Consider the following 18,247-nt stretch of genomic DNA (forward strand, 5'->3'; position numbering starts at 1 on the left):
GATATCGTCGCAGAAGTAAAGGGGGGGGGGGGGCAACTTTATGCCCCCCCCCCCAGCGGCCGGCGGGTGGCGCGGAGGCCCAGCGGCCGCCGGGTTAAATTTGAAATACTTTTAAATTTGATTTCCTGTAGGGTACAACAAGCAAAACACAAGACGTTTCGACTTTCGGTGCCATGTAGATTGTAGATATCAATAACGTTGATATGGAGTAAACACCTTTGACGAGTGTGTTGGCCGACGGAATGTGTCCGTACAAGTTTGAGGACCGTGGCGACGCCCCTGAAAACAATTATCGTTGTTTTATCGTTAAACGTTTCGTTATCGCAGTTAAGAAACCATTATCGTTATCGTTTTATCGTTTTATCGCTTTCGCTGTTAAATTTTTGAATATTTTAATCGTTTATCGTTTAACGTTTTCGCTAACATTTCTTATCGTTGTATCGTTATCGCAGGTCCGAAAATTAGTTATCGCGTAAAGCACTGCTTACCAGGGGCACCACCACAGGCCTGTCAGGCACCACCGACCTCGTAAGGGCACCATGGGCCTGTCAGGACCAGCCTCTCTTTGGCAATTCAGGCTTGTCAGGAACTCTAAGGGCCTGCCAGGACTCATGTGAAAAAAATGAAAATAGGGCAACACCTAAATGAAGTGGTCGAAACCAAGATTAGAGATCCGTTGAGTTTTTTTTTTATTTTGGGCTTACGACGGCCACTTGCTATGCGAACACAGACATTGATAAGCTTTGTAGCTGAAGTTGGGCTGCACCATGTGAATACCATATTTTAACTGTACGATCTTTATCTCATACGATTATTTGATGTACGATCATTTTCCTCGACGATCTTTTGCGAATACGATGTTTCGTCCATACGAACATTATGCTGTAGGTACCAGGGCTGCGGAGTCGATGGATTTTCGGCGACTCCGACTCCGACTCCGACTCCGGCTTTCAAAAACCAGCTCCGACTCCGACTCCGACTCCGGGCAGAATTGTCGACTCCGACCGACTCCAACTCCCGACTCCGACTCCGCAGACCTAGCAGGGCTGCGGAGTCGACAGATTTTCGGTGACTCCGACTCCAACTTCGGCTCGGGTTTCTAAAATCGACTCCGACTCCGACTACTCTCGACTCCGACCGACTCCGACTCCGACTCCGACTCCGACTCTGCAGCCCTGACTGTACCTACAATCTTTTTCCCATACGATCATTTGACATACGATCATTTTCCTTGATGATCTTTTGCGAACACGATCTTTTGTCCATACGAGCATTATGTTGTCGTACGATCTTTATCCATTACGAGTTTTTGGCATACGATCATTTTCCTTGACGATCTTTAGCGAATACGATCTTTTGTCCATACGAGCATTATGTCGTACGATCTTTATCCATTACCATCTTTTGCTTACGATCAACTTCCTACGATCTTCTGCATAAGACCTGCTTTACGATCCTTTGTCCGGTAACCCAAATTTTGTTTGATTCAAATCGATTCAATCAAGGGCGAATCAAACACCAGTCTAGCCCGGTCCGAGGTTGGGGGGAGGGGCAAGCTGCTCCGCTTGCCCCCCGTGGTGACGCTTATTAACCCGCGCCCCGCTGGGGCAGAATCTGCCCCCTCCCATTTTTCTGCCAACAACTTCTAAACGCGTTACGCCAGCGACGTCAAACTTTCAGTACCATATCATACATCAATTTGACACGTTCCCTAAAAATTTGAGCGAAATCCGTCGGATTTTTTTTTTTTTAGAAAATGACGTTTTAGTGACGTCATGTTCGCCATTTTCGCCTCAAAAACGGCAAAATTTCAAACGCCGCTAACATCTTCATTTTGAAAGGAATCAAGACGTAACAAGAAAGATAAGGACGTTATTTTACTTTGTCTATCAAATGGCTATCTCGGTTTTTAACTTTGGATTTTCGCCCAAATTTTTTTCTTCAAAAAACTGTTTTTTTTTAAATAATAAAATCCAAAATTTTGAGTGTATAAGAAAACGGGAATATATGTCAGAGTAGTGGTCTGTGCAACTACATACCAATTTTTAGAAGAATCGGCTAAAAAATGTGGGTGTTATTCATAATTTTATGACGTCATGACATACAATTTTTTTGAATTTTTTTTGAAGTTCTAGACCTCGTACGTAAAAAACACCATTCGATTCGCCGTGACAAACTGCATCAGATAGACACCTTTTAGGCCTTCACAACCATCTTCAAAATTTGACCTCACTTGACCTGACCTTGACCTGACCTCGACCTGACCTCGACCTGAAATTCATCCAGATGTGGTCCATATCACTTATTGAGTGTGCCTATTGAAATCTATGAATAAAATGACACATAAAACATGTGTCGCACATTCCCTTTTCTATATTTTTTGTTTTTGGTGACCTGACCTGACCTGACCTTGACCTTGACCTTTGAATGATATTGTATGCAACGAATATTGCCTTTGTAGCATAAGAACACGTTTTGGGCAATCAGTCTCAGTCCATTCTTCGGCAACTACGGTGCAAGCCCCATACTGTAGAAACTTGCATTTTGTACCCTTGACCTGACCTTGACCTGACCTCTGACCAACTTAAGCAAAAAAATGGGCTCATAAGATCTGCCTTGTTGAGAGCTTTCGATTGCAGTTTTCCCCGTCTTTCTACGACCATCGGTTTGGAAGTTCGACAGCTGTCGAACAGCTGTCGAATTCTGCCCCCCCCCCCCCAGCAGGGCGCGTATGGCTGAATAGCCCAGCGGGGCGCGGGTTAATGCCCCCACAACTCTACCCCTCCGAAATTTTATCCTGACTGCGCCTCTGCACATGCACAGTAAGGAACGTGCGGGTCCTTGCAGTTGAACACTAACGCCTCTGCATCAAATGCTTCACAGCTTTAGTTACATGAATTCGCCGACAGATGGCCGTTGATGTCAAGTGCTTGATACACTAGCGCCTCTAGAGCTATCATGGCCCAAATGGAGTTAAGGATATTCTCACTAGATGGCACTGTCAACATGTCGCGCCGTTTTTGTCACAGTTTTTCAAGAAATGTCTACAATATTGCGAACTACGCTAATGTTAGGAATAGCAGGCTGTATGTAAAACGACGTCATAAGTATTAAAAATAAGAGTGTTCAGAATTCCTTCAAATTGAGTAAAATGTTGACAATAATAGCAAAGATGCTCATAAGATCAGCCAAAATTGCGTGAACGAAATTCAAAAGGTCAGAAAATTCTTAGTTACCATTTTATCACCGAAGGTATCGTTCGTTGTATCGATTACCAATGACATCATTTAATACTAGTCTGCAAAAAGAACTTACTTTACAGCACCTATTGTGCACCGTTTGTATTCGTGTATTTTCTTCTTATCTTGATCTGTTGGTTTAGGTGGTTATCTAGACCTAAAGTATTTGCTTTGGGGTCAATATCTGAAATATCCAGTGTAAATAAATTATATCCTGCTAAAATTTAACTGTTGGACAACTGTAGTCTGTCATACCGATATGCATTCGGTTTTATGTTGAAATTTAAGAGAAATCACACCAGTAGGCAGTAAGGCCTGGGCCCTGGGATCAAATGGAAGATGGGCTAAAATAGCCAGGTTAAAGGGACTATCCCACCTTTAACATGGGGTTTGAGTTGAGATAGCCAAGTTTGCAGCGAGGTTCAGAAACCACTATCTATCTAGGTTGCAACCCCCGCTGCCTCTTGGTGTTGAAGAAATTTGTTCCCTTCATTTGAAAATGGGCCTTGTACAAGGCCCTATCTTCAACATGGAGCGACCGTTAGTGTGACGTCACCTCGTTTAGTCATCCTGATTTAAAGGGGTTTGTTCGTTGAAAAATCGCTTAAAACTTGGTCTGAACTTTGTTGTGGTGCCTACAGAGTAAAAAGAATCAGCTTTATGACAGTAATGTGGCCTGGGGAAGGAGGTAATTTTGGGCTGTGACGTCACACCCGACTGGAAAAAATGCCTCCACTACGCTGAAGTTCTCGGCGGAGGTGATGCGCCGAAATTTCGGCGCAAGGGTTTATGCGCCGAAATTATTTTACCAAGCCATGCTTCATGTGCCGAAAATTTTCAAGGCTTACTGATGGCTGCAGGCTGTAGCCACGCACTTTTCGTCGAGGGGGGGGGGGGCTAGCGTGTGTGTGTGACTGTCTTCCAGTGACTACTGTCTACAGACGGTTGTTGGCACGGTCGACGGGATCGGGCAGACAAAAGACATCAGCAGGCCATGCGGGACCGAGCACCAGGGTTCGCTATCACAAAATCTCCTGACTCACAAACTCACTGGCATGTTCCGTAACGTAACCTTTATTTTGTTGCCCGGCTCTGATCAGCAGTAGTGCCCAGCCGGTGACGGACGCCTGACGGGGCCTTCTACAGGCGTGGTGCAAGCACGGCCGATGGGATCGGGCAGATACCAGGCCACGCGGGACCGATTGCCAGCGTCCGCTCACAAACCACACGCCGGAAATACAGGAATCACAACGGTCAATACGCACACGATAGCATACGTTATCTGAACTAGGGGATCCGACAATCCATAACCTCGCTCTGGATCGGTTAACTGTTCCCGCCGTGGGAGAGTCGCAATCAGGTTCACTGAACATGACTTAAATACCCTGAGACGAACACGAGACAAGATAAGTGATATTTAAGATGTTTAACTCCCGAAGACATTTAACCCTCGCCGGCCGAGGGGGGGTTGGTGCCACCCCCGGACGTTTTTTTAGTTAGGTTTCCGACGTATTTTGACCTTTATTTGTTTAACAATTGTTTATCCCATCACTTCCGGCCGATCGTAGCCAGTCCAGGTCAGGCCAAGACAGGTCTGATCTGGGCTGTTTTACCCATGTCAGGCCTGTTTTGGCCTGCGACCGGTGCCTTATCACAGTGGAGGTCATATCCTCTGAATAGTGTGAGGAGTGACCGGTCTCTCCTGTTCCAAAGGGAGGACGAGCCCCACGGTTCTATCGGTTCTTGAGACATGCTCCTTTTCTGTCAAAGAGAATGTTAAGAAGTTGGAGTCAGTCTATCGCCGGCGGGCGAAAGCAGAGGCGAGAGTGTGCATTGAGCTGCACTGGTTTATTGTGCTTTCGGGATGTTCTTCCGTGGGCGCTTCTTCCGACTCTAGTGCCAGTGCCAGCAACAGACTTACCTGGCCGCTGCGGCGCGCACACGGAGGGAACGTCTTTGACGATGGCGACCATGAGAGAAACGTCGTCTCACACTCCCAAGCGCATGTGGGCGAGCGGACGTCCCCAACAGTGAACTGGCCTCGACCGGGCCAAACTGCCCAACCGTAATGTGTGAAGAACACGTGAGCCTGTTATCAACTGCGGCATGGAACTTAGGATACGACTCCGGCTGAACCGCGAATCCTGAATCGCGAGAGAAGGATCGTCGACCGATTCTAGGTCCTGGTGATGGGGAGGGGGGAGGGATTGGGGTGGCCAAGCTCCTGGCCGTTCCCAACCTCCCCTCCATCCAAGCACAGGAGGCCATGCTCACAGCGCTGGGGGCACATGGAACAGCAATCGATAGCTTTTGAACTCTTCTTTTGCTAAGGTCATTATCAAAATTCACCTCAGGTCAACGGTTTAGCCTCTAGAGGTCAAAAACTCCAAAAATAGCTGTTTTTACGAAGTGTTTTTCGACAATAACTTTCGACTACAAAAAGCCACGACATTTCTATTGCCAGAATCGTGTTCCTCTCGACGAGACGCGTCGAATGAACGATAATTTGACCTTGAAAGGTCAACTTGTAAATTTGACCTCTGGTCAAGGTCATGACCTGACCGAAAAAGGTCATGTTGCATATCAGTCGATGCGTCTCAACAAGAGATGCGTCTCAACAAGACAAACACAATGAGACCATCCCCAGCGTTCTATCTCTTTCCAATCGCGAGTTATTGGCAAAAATCTGTTTGTAGCCTCAAATGACCTCGGATGACCTTTCTAGAGGCTATCAACAAAAATGACACCTAGGTCATCACGGGTGGTCCAAATCATTGTGATTCTGAAATATTTGGACTGTTCCTATGCGTACACACGGATCTAGAGGCTTTTTCATTTTTCTCCATTGACTTGTAATGGAAAGGTCACGCCACTGACCTGACCTTAGGTCACGGATATAAAAAATCCGAGATATACAAATTGTAGGCGCCCATAACAGCATGCAATCCACCAAGTTAAAACCTTTCTGACAAACATGCAGGCTGGACATGATTGCAAACTTTTTTAGGCTTGGTCAGTTAACTTGACCGGGTGACCTGACCTGACATGACCTGGGGTCAAAAATTTCACACATTGTCCAAAATTGATGTACCAAAAGCTACCCCAATCGGCGCGGCGCTACGCGCCGCGGTTTTTAATTCACACGCAAAAAACGCGACAGGGTGGTAACATATGCCCCCCCCCCCCCCCACTGGGGCGAAGGTTAAACTTTGGACATTAAATTCTGCCACAGAACCGGAATCGCGCAATCGGAGGTTAGAGGGCATGGTCAGCACAACAAGCTTCGCTTAGCGGGGGCTCTGTCCTTGTGAATCCTTCCAATCCGAAGGTTCGGACTAAATTTATTATAAAAAAAAACGGTGCCCCTCTGCGCCGTGTGCCGAGAAGAGCCTGATGTGCCGGAGCACGTGTTGCTCCACTTGCCGTCCCTCGGTGGCTCCCTCCAGCCTCGAACACACCGCTCCGACGATTTTTGTGGCTCCGGAACTGCCGCCCCCGGCATTGTTTCACGGCACTATGCAAGTGCGCGATGCAAGTGCGCTAAGCGTATTGAGGTATCGGGTTTCCGTGGAAATGAACGACTGATTCGGATGCTGAAACATGGGAGAGCGTCCAAAGCGCCGCAATGCTCTGTTTGGTTGATTTAGCCTTGATCAGCGATCGGTAGACGTGCACATGTGCTTTATTTAGAAGTGGCTTAGTTTTGGCACAAATAGGCGCCCAATTTTTGGCAAAAATCATGCAGAAATTTCAGCTCAAAATAGCTTGCGCCGAATTTCGGCGCAAGAGGGTCTCACGGACGTCTGGCGTAATGTAGGTATGGATGTTTTCCAGTCTGGCCACGAAGTTCCAACTGCCATGGATGATGTTTTAACTCCCATGATTATCACAAATGTCTTTCCTCAGTTGATATAGAACAAAGCTCAACAAGCTATGTTAGGGTGGGCTCCGGGCCGGAGCCTCCGGCTCTGTCAATCCATCCATTCAAACATTTAGCGAAATTGATCACTTTTTAAAGTTCAACTGTGTTATATGTTCCACAGCTCTGAATTGAGTGCGCGGTTCACCGGGTACTCCGACGGCCATCGTTGGATGACGGACAGGCGGACTGGCTGTGCAGCATAGTATTGGAATCCTGCAGCCATGAATGTGGAGCCGACTACTCCTGACGCTGACCAGCTGACTGCCAACACGGCCTTTGTGGCCATTGATAAAGGTTCGTATAAAAAACATCTGTGACATGCAAGATGCTGGAGTTACGCGGCAGCACTCGACCTTCACCCTGAACTATGGGCACAGCTACATTCACCTATCATATGTACTTTGCCTACTACTTAATATATACTTACCAAACAGTTCAATCTTTGATACAGTGCGATAATTCCTTATTCCAGTCAAAAATTAGCTTAAAATTAAAGAATAAGTTAATTATTCATGAACAAGTTAAATGCGCCGTAGTGTGCATTTTCATTTTCATTACGAGCGAGCGAGCGCAGCGAGCGAAGCGAAGTCTTTTCAATATAACGGAAAAATCTCAGTATGAGCGGCCCGGCCCGGCCCGGCCCGGCCCGGCCCGGCCCGGCCTGTAACGCTTTTGAGAGGCTTATATCTCAGCAACCGCTGGACCGAATGGCCTGCGGTCTTTTTTGCTGGGTAGCCCCATCCCTTCTACCCCGTAATTGACTACTTTTGATACATCTCAGTGACCGCCGTGGCACGTGCCACGTGAAAAGTCAAGGGTGTTCAAGCAGTTTTGCAAAAGTAATGATTTTGAGAGGCCCATATCTCAGCAGCGGCTTGAGCGATTGTCTTGCGGTCATTTTTATAGGGTAGCTGCATCCCTTCTACCAAAGGTCGGATACTCTTCATCTATGTGAGTGACCCCCAGTGCACGTGCAAAATACAACAATAAGAGGTGCCAAATTGGTTCCCATTTCAGTAACTCGGTAATTACTGGGGCGATTTCGCTGAAACTTGGCATACAGGTAGGCACCCACCAGGCAATGCATTCCCATGTGTTGCGGTTAGGGTGCTACTGCACGTGCGCACGTGCAGGGGGCGTTTCCAGATCTCGAGAACGGCTGGGCCGATTGCGCTCAAATTTGGTACACGGTTGGGGACCGGTTAGTAGGGTGCCGTGCAAAAGTCATTTTGGACCCCGTTTGCACGTGCGCACGTGCAGAATGGCGCTTCCAGATCTCAGGAACGGCTGGGCCGATTGCGTTCAAATTTGGCACACCGCTAGCGACCGGTTAGAAGGGTGCTTTAAGCCCGTTGGAAGTACCCTATCGCCCTTCCGCACGTGCAGGGCTCACTATCTCGCTCGCTCGTTCTTCGCCCAAAAGGCGTTTTACTGGTGTTATCCTTTCTGAATCAATGGATGGATAATATATATCCATTGATTACCATTGATCCATTGATAATTGATTATCCATTGATTGACAAATGTTATTTGTATACCTAGCTATATGGACGTTTAGTGCACACTGTCCTGACGCCAGTTTTTCCCGTGGCGCAGGACTGCTGTCGGGGAAAGTCAGTGAGCAGGTGGAGGCCATCGTCAAATTTCCATCGCTGTTCGACAGACACCCGTTCCCGCTGCTCATCAACTCGTCCATGCTCAAGCTAGCCGATGTGTTCCGTGTTGGGTGAGTTCTCGCGGCACATGTATATTGTGTATCTACTATCTAGTCTCTCTCTGTCTCTGAAAGAGTCGGTGCACTGAGCACCACCGTTCCAGTCGCGGCTGGGCCGGTAAGTTGAGTCACTGAAAGTTCACTGACCGGATGACCGACTTGCGGCCGGGCGGCTGAACTCAGTATCGACTCACTCCTTTGCAAAGGTCTTTAACCCGCGCCCCGTGGGGGCTCCTGGATTTCCACGCCCTGCTGGGGGGGGGGGGGAACGGGGTGTTTGAACACCCTTTCCAACTAGGCTCTTGGGTCATGTAGCGCTACGGAGAAGGCGGCGTTCGAAAGAACGTTAAAATAATGATTAAGTTACTCCGGTCACAATTTTGGTCAGGTTAAGGTCAGTTACGAGAGGTCATTAAAGGCCAAATTTCGCCGATTTTCAGGTCAAATATCGACAGTTTTCAACAAGCCGACGCATAACTCGGAAACTAATAGAATAACAGCGCCTCGGAAAAGCGCATTTGATACCCCTTTTACCCCTCTTTCTGACTATTTCTCTCAGAGTTAACCAAACATCAACGGTTTTCCCTGCATGAGGCAAAAAATGCCCAAACGGACGATTTTTCTCTTCTTTTTTTGCAATAACTTGACTCAAACCTTGCACGAGCTTACTTTTACCGGCATCGTGTTCCTCTCGTCAAGACGCATCGAATGAACTATAATTTGACATTCAAAGGTCAATTTCAAAATTTTACCTCAGGTCACGGTTATGACTTGGCCGGAAAGAGTCGTGTTGCATATCAGTCGATCCTATCTTCGAGCTGAACACATCTAAGAAATTTTCATCGCTCTAGCATGCCCCTATCAAAAGTTATTCGCGAAAGTCTGTTAGATACCATTTGTGAGTCCGTGACCTGAGATGACCTCAGGAGCATAAGCAGGTGACACTGATCCATTTTCATGTTCATTGCGTGCTAGTTACTTGTAATTCAGTGTTTGAGAGTGATTAGAATGACGTTCGTCCAAAACAGACGGCTTTCAATTTTCTCCTGTTGGCTTATAATGGGAAAATTGACCTGACCCTAGGTCACGGATGTTAAAAATCCGAGAAAATTATTCGGTGCATAATGCTGCTCTGATCAGTCGATGAAAGTTTCAAAGCGATCGGTCACTCGGTGTGGCTATGGTAGACTTGAGGTGAGGTCACTTGAAGTGACCTGGTGACCCGACCTTGAGTGATCTTGGCCTGTTTTTTACAACATGTGCAAAAAAGATGTATGATATGAACGCCGCCATTTTTGAGACATTCGCGAGAAAACCACGGGGGGGGGGGGTTCAAACACCCCACACTCCACAGCATCGCGCGGGTTAACCCCACCGGCACATGGGGGGTGGTTGCCACCCCCCCTCCAGGTAGTTTTTCTGCTCTGCACTGAACATTTGTATTTGGATGTCGTATCCCACCCAAACGACAAATTTTGAGACACCGTGCCAAATCAAACTAAGTTTTATTGTTGAGAATGTGTTGATATTATGGATGTATTGGCCAGGCCTAACAAAATGAACAGTTTTCCACCCGCAGAGCATTGCTGAAGGGTAAGAAGGTCCTCTCTCGACCACGTCCCTGAGTCTGTGGGTGATGGTGAATGTGTTGCCTGGCTCGAAGGACCGGCCGAACCATGCGGCCAGCACCAGCTGCTCTACCCTGGTCGGGCTGGTCTCCGGCTCGAGCGGCGCGCTGACCCACCTTTCCCTCTTTGACCCACACTGCCGGCAGGTCCAACTTCACCCGGCTCTGTATACTGCGGGTCTGCCAGCAGAGCGAGCGGCACCTGGACAAAATCCTCAACGTAGACGAGGTGGTGCGCCGCATCTTCTCGGTCATCCACTCCAACGACCCGGTGGGTGCGCGCGCCGCCCGCGGCCGCCGCGCGCTGCGACTGGGGCACTGGCAGCTGCCGGGTCCGGATCCGCGCTCTGTGACTGAGGGCACTGGCAGGGGCCGGGTCCGCGCTCTGTGGGAGGTCAGACGTATGAGAGCGGTGATACGCGCCCCCGGGACGCCCTCCCGGTCCGTGCATCAGCTGCCCCTCTGTGTTGATGCCGTTCAGCGTGATGGACGGTGGGTCGCCGGCTGCCCATACCTGGCCTGTTGTACCTACCTGTTGCGGGCGGCTGCCCAGTGCTGACCTACTCTCGGGGACGGTGTCCGGCAGGTGGCGCGCGGTCTGGCGCTCAGCACGCTCGGCAGTCTGAGCGCCATCATCCCGCAGAGGAAGCAGGTGCACCACAGCATCCGCCAGTCGCTGGACGCCCGAGACCCGGCCGAGCTGGAGGCGGGCATCCTGGCGGCCGGCCGGTTCGCGGCCGTCTCCAAGACGTTCGCCACTAATATTTCGGAGCGTGTCTCGGAGATGGTGCAGAGCGTCACCACGCCGGTGGACACCAAGCTGAAGCTGCTCAACATCCTGCAGCACATGCACCACGACACGCAGACGGCGGCCACGGTCAGTGCGGGCCCACCGGCGCCTCCCCAACGGACCATCAACAAATCCAACTTAGAATGGCCGCTGTTTTCCTGGACCTTTTCAAAATCATCTTGTTGCTACTGTGGCCTAGCCTCCTAATAAGCACTCGAAATTTGGACAAGAAAATCACTGCATCAGTAACTTCAAGCTCTCAGCGCTCGTTTAACGTCGGGCCAGGTCAGTAGGTACCGGACAGGGCAGCACGCACATGATGTACGCGTCCCTTATCAGCCGCTGAGGCCTGTGCGCGACGGCCCCTCCGACCTCTGACCGATCTGACCGCCTTTCTGATCAGTCTGCCCGTCCTTCTGACCGGTCTGCCGGACCCGCTGACCGGTCTGCCGGACCCGCTGACCGGTGTGCCGGACCCGCTGACCGGTGTGCCCGCCCCTGTGACTGATCCGCCGGCCCCCTGTGCCCGGTCTGATGGCCCCCGTGCCCGGTCCGCCGGCAGGTGCGTCAGCTGTGCGTTCGCCTGCTGCCCAGCTTTCCTTCGGAGCAGTTCGTCACCACCACGCTGCGGGTACTGACCAAGCTGGCGGCCGAGACTCTGGTCGACATCCCCGAGCAGGTCGGTGCTGCGCAGCCGCTGCAGCTCGAGGCTGTAGCGACTATTGCGAATCGACAACAGCCATTAACAACTGCTGGCTGGCATTCATGTATATTTTGAGCCATATGCTCTTCGGGCTCATAACACTCGGCGGGACTGTGATGAGTCAGCTGGCGTGCGGCCCGCTGCGCGTCCGCCGCTGCCCGTGACGCCGAGCTGACCGTGCTGCAGGTGGAGCTGCTGCTGGGCTACCTGACGGGCGACGTGCGGCGCGCCGTCAAGGCGGCCGTGCTCTCCGAGCTGCTGCAGCTGTCGCGCCGCGCCGCGCCGCTCTGGTCGCCGGCCAACCACGGCGCGCTGATCCGGTTCGCGGCCGAGACGCGGCGCACGGCCGAGAAGGCGGCCGCGCTGGCCGTGCTCGTGGAGCTGGCGCGCTCAGTGTCCGTGCGCCAGTTCGACCTGGCGCCGGACGGGCCGCTGATGCGGCTCTGCCAGGCGGAGGCGTACCACGAGGAGGCGGCGGTGGCCGGCAGCGCCGTGCAGCTGCTCACCGCGCTGGCCGTCCACTGGTGAGTGGCCGCGCGCTCCCGGCTCCCGGCGGCGGTGGGATGGCTCCCGGTGGTGGAGGGCTGGTTCCCGGTGGTGGAGGGCGGGGCGGTGGGCTCGGTCAACTCCCTGTTCGGGCGACACTCGGGGCTGTGGGGTGGCCGCCGCAGTACTGTCGACGCTGACGGCCGTGTTGGTGTTGCCGCCTCTCAGCCAGGAGCGCGGCGTGCGGCCGGACGTGACCGGGTCGGCGGTGGCCGCCTGCGACTCGCTGCTGCTGCTGCTGACCTCAGCCGGCGGCGCCGAGGGCGGCCGCCGGCTGCGCGCGCCGCTCCGCTGCGCCGTCTCGCTGGCCAGTGACGACGCCACGGCCGCCCTGCTGCTGGAGTCTGTGGGCGGCCTGGCGCGCGCGGCGCCGGCCGGCCCGGCGCGGCGCGCCCTGCTGGAGGCTCTCTGCGCCGTCGGCAGCCAGCGGCCGCACGTGCTGGCGCCGCTGGCCTCTGACGTGCTGGCCCTGCTGGAGGCGCCCGACACAGACGGCGACACCACGGTGGGTGCGGGCGGCGGCGGCCGACCGGGCATAGTGGACCTTACAGTAGTGCAGTGCATTTCGGCCATTTTGCTGTTTGCACCAAATTCAGTCAATATTGACTTCTATACAAAAAAGGCACGGCATAGGTTGTCTTAACAGCCAGTTTGTTGAAGCCCTGCCGTGTGTTTACAGGGTGGAAAGTAATTAAACGTACATACTTTTTATTCTAGCAATGAAAAAACGGCGGCGACATGACAATTTCATGTGCTCACATATTCTTATTTGTGTGTGATACGATCCATTTTGCCAGTTTTTTTTTTTTTTGGTCGACTGGCGCCGTTTTGCTGCTAACATGGTGACCACCCGTTCGGCAACAGAGTGTTTTTTTTTTGTCGCAATCGGAATTATTTTTTAAAGTCCTCTCCAGTCTTATCGTGTTTCAGCCAAACGTATAACTGAGTAAGGCTGTTGCCAAGACCGGTGCGAGGCCTTTCCGCTACAGTCTAGTCAAAATCATCACAAACGCTCTCTCTGACAACTCCAAATTGCGCTCTTTGCCCATTTCTTGTCTTGTGCAGCGCATGGCGTGTGCACCATTCGAAGTCGAGATGTGTTGAGACCTTCCAGGCCATCATCCAAAGTCAGGTCACTTTTGGCAGATGAGGCGACAACAAACACAACTAATCATGGTCAATGACATCCCGCATTAATACGAAATCGACGGGCGACATTGTAGGACACTACATGTTCGTGTAATTACCTACTTTCCATCGTGTAGTTCCCTGTGGTGTGGCCGCGCTCCGGGCCGGAGGCGGCACTCTGCATTGGGTGCCGGCCGCGCCGTCAGCTGACGGCTGGTCTGTGCGCGCGCAGGTACAGCTGTGCACGCTGCTGCTGCAGTTGCGCGGCGGCAGCGCCGTCTGGCCCGACTCGGAGCAGCGTGCGCTGGCCGCTGCCGCCGTCCGAGTCTCGCACTGGCAGGCCTATAAAATCGCCCGCCAGGCCATGAGGTGAGGTGGGGTGTCCGGATCCCCGCAGAGAGGGATAGGAGGCCAATGGGAGCTGACAGTGGTAGAGTCAGGGGCCGATGCTACACTTGTTTTGTGCCGGTTTTTGTGCTACTTGTTAACTCCAGTACGATTGTTTTTGCCGTTTCTTGTGGCACCTACATTTGAAAACAGGCTGGCCGGAATAGTCGTGTCACTTGCCTCGGACCAGGCCGTGTGCTGAACGGAGTGGTTGTGTCGCCGTTGGGACGGTGCCGGCGCCGTTGGTGATCTGACGCCCGGCCTGTCCCAGGTACGGCCACCACGGCGCGGCCTCCCGGCTGCTGGGGCCGCTGCTGGCGCACGTCTCCACCGAACAGATGCAGTTCTGGCTGAGCGCGCTGCTCGAGATCAGCGAGGCCGAGGCGCTGCTGGCGGCGCCGCCGGCCGACCGAGACATGAGCGTGCTCTCAGAGGCCTCCCAGAGATACGCCCGAGGGCTGGCCACGCTCAGGGTGAGAGGCGGGGCGTCCAGCTGACCCCGCGACCAGCGGGTGACAGAAGGGGCCACTTACTAGCCGCTGCGGGTGACAGAAGGGACTATTACCCGCGGGTGACAGAAGGGCATATCAGCCGCGGGCGACGGGAATTACTACTATAAGCAGCAGATAACGGGAGGGACTGTGATCCGTGGGTGACGGGAGGGACCTTTGTTGCATGTCATGGTGCGGTGAGATCAGAGATGGTCAGTTTTAGTAATCTGCATCAGTAATATGTAAAGTTATCTAATCATTCGCTGTTAGATATTTCTTTGCTTGAACCTAAAATAGCATGAGTGACGCCTCGTTTCGCCGTCAGCCGGTCAGCTCTGTTATTTTGTGCCCTGACCGCAGTCTGGCGCCAGGGTACTGTCGGAGTCGGCTGCCCGGCCGGTGTCCAGTCTGTCTGGGACTGACTACCACCTGTACTGACCTACCCGCGTCGGCCGTCTCCAGGCCTCCACCTCGCCGACGGAGCAGCTCGAGTTTCCCGTCGAGTTCTGCCGCCTGCGGTGGCGCAGCCTGCAGGCTCACATCCGCCTGTGGTCCGCGTGCCGCACACTGCAGACCTCGCCTCCGCCGGCGTGCGTGGCCAACGCTGGCGCGGCCGGCGCGCGCGACGACTCGCAGCGGAGCGGCCGCGTCACTGCTCAGGTGGGGCCGCGGGCGGCGCTCGGCTGGAGCATCGTACTCGGCAGCTGACCGGCCCAAAGTTCTCGTGCCCACCCGACTTTATTTATACATAAACCTTTGTAAGGGACTGAACTGCGTTTAGCCGTCTATAAATCTCGACCCGATCGGCGCACAGCTGCAGTGTTTGTTTTGTTTTGTTTTGTTGGGTTAGGCCCTTTCGGTCCATTAAGACCATTTCAGAGCCGGGAGGATGATAGGATGTAGGGGGAGACATTGGTCTGGGCAGGCACCCTAGTGAGTCACCGGGGCTGAGCCCGTCCAGAGGACAGGCCACTCAGCCCCAAGGTACTCACTGCACCCGGCTACGGGGTGCGCTCCCTCGGGAGCAGCGGTGCCGCTCCAAGGGAACAGCCCGCATGAGATAAAGTTGCCTGTCCAGCCCGGAGGGGGGTTGCGGCGTGGAGGAGAAGGATTTCAGTTTCCTGAGGATAGAAGCATGGAACGATGAGCTGCAGTGTGATGTGTTGGACAGGTCGTGCCCGCAGCTGCAGGGCTGCAGGGCTGTGTATGGCCAGTCGGTGCCCTTTTCCCGTCAGCTGCGGGGATGTCGGCACTCCGTGACCCATCCCCACCCGTTTCTCAGCTGCAGAAGTCGGGCGCCGAGTTCTCCAGCCTGGCCGACGACTACGGCCGGCTGCACCGCGCCTCGTTCGACGCCGACCCCGACTCGCTGGCGGGGGTGGAGCGGCTGCAGCGCTGCTGCCACCTGGTGGCACAGGCCGTCGGCTGGGCCGTGCGGCGCACCAGCCCCGAGACGGTCAGGTGAGCTGCGGGCGGTCCGCGCGGCGCGGCAGCGCACCGACACTGGACGGCCACGGCGCCTCCGTCCCCAGAGCCCAGGCTGATCCGGTCCCCTCTGGGAACTACTCTCGTGGCATGCAGTCTCTTATTGTTCACTATTGTGCGCATCTCAATGGGAGACATAACGAGCAGTGGTCCTCGGGTTTGGAAATACAGCCTCACGGTGCCTTGCATTGTTTTGTTATCTGTTGTTGTGGGATAATGTGTAAGCCTTCCAGAAGCAGAGTTACAATTATACCCTTGCTTACCTAGCCCATCATAATGCATCAACCACGTCCTACTTCCTGGCTATGTCTTGCCACTTGGAACTTAGCGCCTTTGGCGACTTGCTTAGTATTCACAACAATGCCCTCCCGTGAGTCGCATGGGCTGCAGTGCAGCGTCCCCTGGCCGTCAGTCCTCCGGCTGCCGCTCGCCCTGACACCGTGCTCCGTTCCGCTCCCGCGCAGTGCCGCCGCCTGCCCGGCCGGACCGGCGGCCGCCGCTCACCCCGCCGAGGAGGCGTGCGCGCGCGCGGCGGCCGTGGTGGCGCGCGCGCACCAGCTGAGCGGCGCGGCGCGCGGCGTCGACCACCGGCACACGGCGGCGCTGCTGGCCGTCAGCCGACTGCTGACGGCCGCGCCGCTCCGGCTGCCGCGCCGCTTCTTCCAGACGCTGCAGAGGACGGTCATCTCGGTAAGACCGGAGCCGGCCGATACACACGCTGGGGGCTGGCAATGAAGGGCTTGGTGGCGAGTCTCTCTAAATGACGTTCGGGCGTTTTTTTTTGTTGTTGGTTTGTTTGTTTTGTTTTTGTCAATGCTAGCCGGGCGAGCGTGAGAGTGAGCCCTGTACAAACAGAAGTGGGAGGGGATGCTTCCGACTGGGTACCTACTTACCCTCTGAGTTCTGACCGCTTCTGTGCTCTCTGAGTACCGCTGTTCCCTCTCCCTCCGAGTGCCGCTCTTCCCTCTGAGTACCCTCTGAGTACCGCTCCCGTCCCTCTGAGTACGGCTCCTCAGACGGCCCCGGCTCGCCGTGTTGCAGCTGTCGGTGCAGCCTCAGCCGCGCTCGGCCTCTGAGCCGGTGATCGCGCACCCCATCACCAGCCAGCTGGTGGTGAAGATTGACGGCGTAGTGGGCCACGGCCGGCGCGGCGCCGTCTTCCGCTCCATCGCCCAGGTGCAGCTGCGGGTGACGGCCGCGCTGCAGGGCAAGCCGCCGGCCGACTCCAAGGTAGGCGGCTCTGACCACCGCTCGGCGGCGCTACCCTCGGCGGACACGGCGTTTGTTGTTGTATAGGGAGGCAGCGAGTGAGAGGTGGTATTTTGCTGAGTGTCGTGTGAATGTATGTGTGCTTCATTGGGCTCGTCGCAGAATATGTTTTAGTGAACGGATTGCGATTGAAAGAAAGTACGACTGTTGCTCATCCTCTGCAGTATTCTGCAGAACGTGCCAGCATGATAAACGGTCACAGAGGGTTTGACAGTGAGGGCGTTTGATCTCGCCGTCGTGGCGACCCTATCCGCCATTAACTCTGCTGATTGTGCGGTTCGGTCGGCAGGCCCAGGACACGACCATCGCCATGAGCCGGACAGTGGAGCCGCACAACGACTACTTCCACGGCCAGTTCCTGCTCGACCTGCGCCTGCCCGGTGAGCGACGGCATGGCCCGAAACGGACCGACTCGGGAGGACACGGACCGACACGGGAGGACACGGAACGACACGGGAGGACACGGAACGACACGGGAGGACACGGACTGACACTGACCGTACCCAAAGTTAAAACTTTTCGTACCTTGCAGACTCGAATTGGCCCAGTGTCCCCTACTATCCCCAGTGCCAGGGCCTCCGCCTGATGACGTCTACCCCTGTCCACAGGGATCCACGTGGTGACGGTGGACGCCCACATTGTGGATGCGGACGGGATCCAGTGGTTGACGTCATCGACCGAGCAGCTGACGGTTCGCGCCATCGACGAGACGCAGCAGTCGCGACCGTCACGCGCCAACTCGACGCAGCCGCACTGAGCGCCGAGCCGGCCGGAGAACGTCCGGCGCGCGACACCCGCCTCCCAACGGTCCGGCCACGCACACGTGCGAGCGTCGATTGCATTGTTCCTCGGCGGTCGCTCTCCCTGATGGGAGTGCCGTCAGTGGGCCACAGCGACGACTCGGAACGGTATTTCGCGGCTAGTTGACGGCGAATAGACGCCCCGC

The 18,247-nt window shown here is 54.1% G+C and overlaps 1 protein-coding gene across 2 annotated transcripts; it reads left to right on the forward strand.

Annotated features, from left to right (window-relative positions):
* The first annotated feature begins 3,383 nt into the window (after positions 1–3,383).
* LOC122374113 (integrator complex subunit 7-like) lies at positions 3,384–18,245 on the forward strand. Of its 2 annotated transcripts, none has more exons than XM_043352673.1 (16): positions 3,384–3,401; positions 7,283–7,455; positions 8,758–8,887; positions 10,650–10,773; positions 11,089–11,379; positions 11,855–11,971; positions 12,182–12,519; positions 12,710–13,046; positions 13,902–14,038; positions 14,328–14,529; positions 15,010–15,207; positions 15,830–16,008; positions 16,497–16,722; positions 17,074–17,262; positions 17,591–17,681; positions 17,910–18,245. In XM_043352673.1, exons 2-16 carry the CDS (start codon positions 7,383–7,385, stop codon positions 18,056–18,058), a joined length of 2,781 nt encoding a protein of 926 aa, XP_043208608.1. In that variant the 5' UTR covers positions 3,384–3,401; positions 7,283–7,382; the 3' UTR covers positions 18,059–18,245. The 2 variants fall into 2 exon arrangements, with proteins under 2 accessions (XP_043208608.1, XP_043208607.1); XM_043352672.1 differs by having other exon boundaries at positions 3,388–3,540.
* The last annotated feature ends 2 nt before the right edge of the window (positions 18,246–18,247 follow it).

This window comes from Amphibalanus amphitrite, unplaced genomic scaffold, assembly GCF_019059575.1.
Source record: "Amphibalanus amphitrite isolate SeventyFive unplaced genomic scaffold, NRLGWU_Aamphi_draft 001607F_arrow, whole genome shotgun sequence".
Lineage (NCBI taxonomy): Eukaryota > Metazoa > Arthropoda > Thecostraca > Balanomorpha > Balanidae > Amphibalanus > Amphibalanus amphitrite.

What these genes read in the sequence shown, in the direction of transcription:
- LOC122374113 (XM_043352673.1), top strand. Translation starts at nt 7,383, where the DNA reads ATGAATGTGGAGCCGACTACTCCTGACGCTGACCAGCTGACTGCCAAC. An exon ending in ACACAGACGGCGACACCACG is followed by an intron (nt 13,047 to 13,901) that starts GTGGGTGCGGGC and finishes GTGCGCGCGCAG; the next exon opens with GTACAGCTGTGCACGCTGCT. An exon ending in ATCGCCCGCCAGGCCATGAG is followed by an intron (nt 14,039 to 14,327) that starts GTGAGGTGGGGT and finishes GGCCTGTCCCAG; the next exon opens with GTACGGCCACCACGGCGCGG.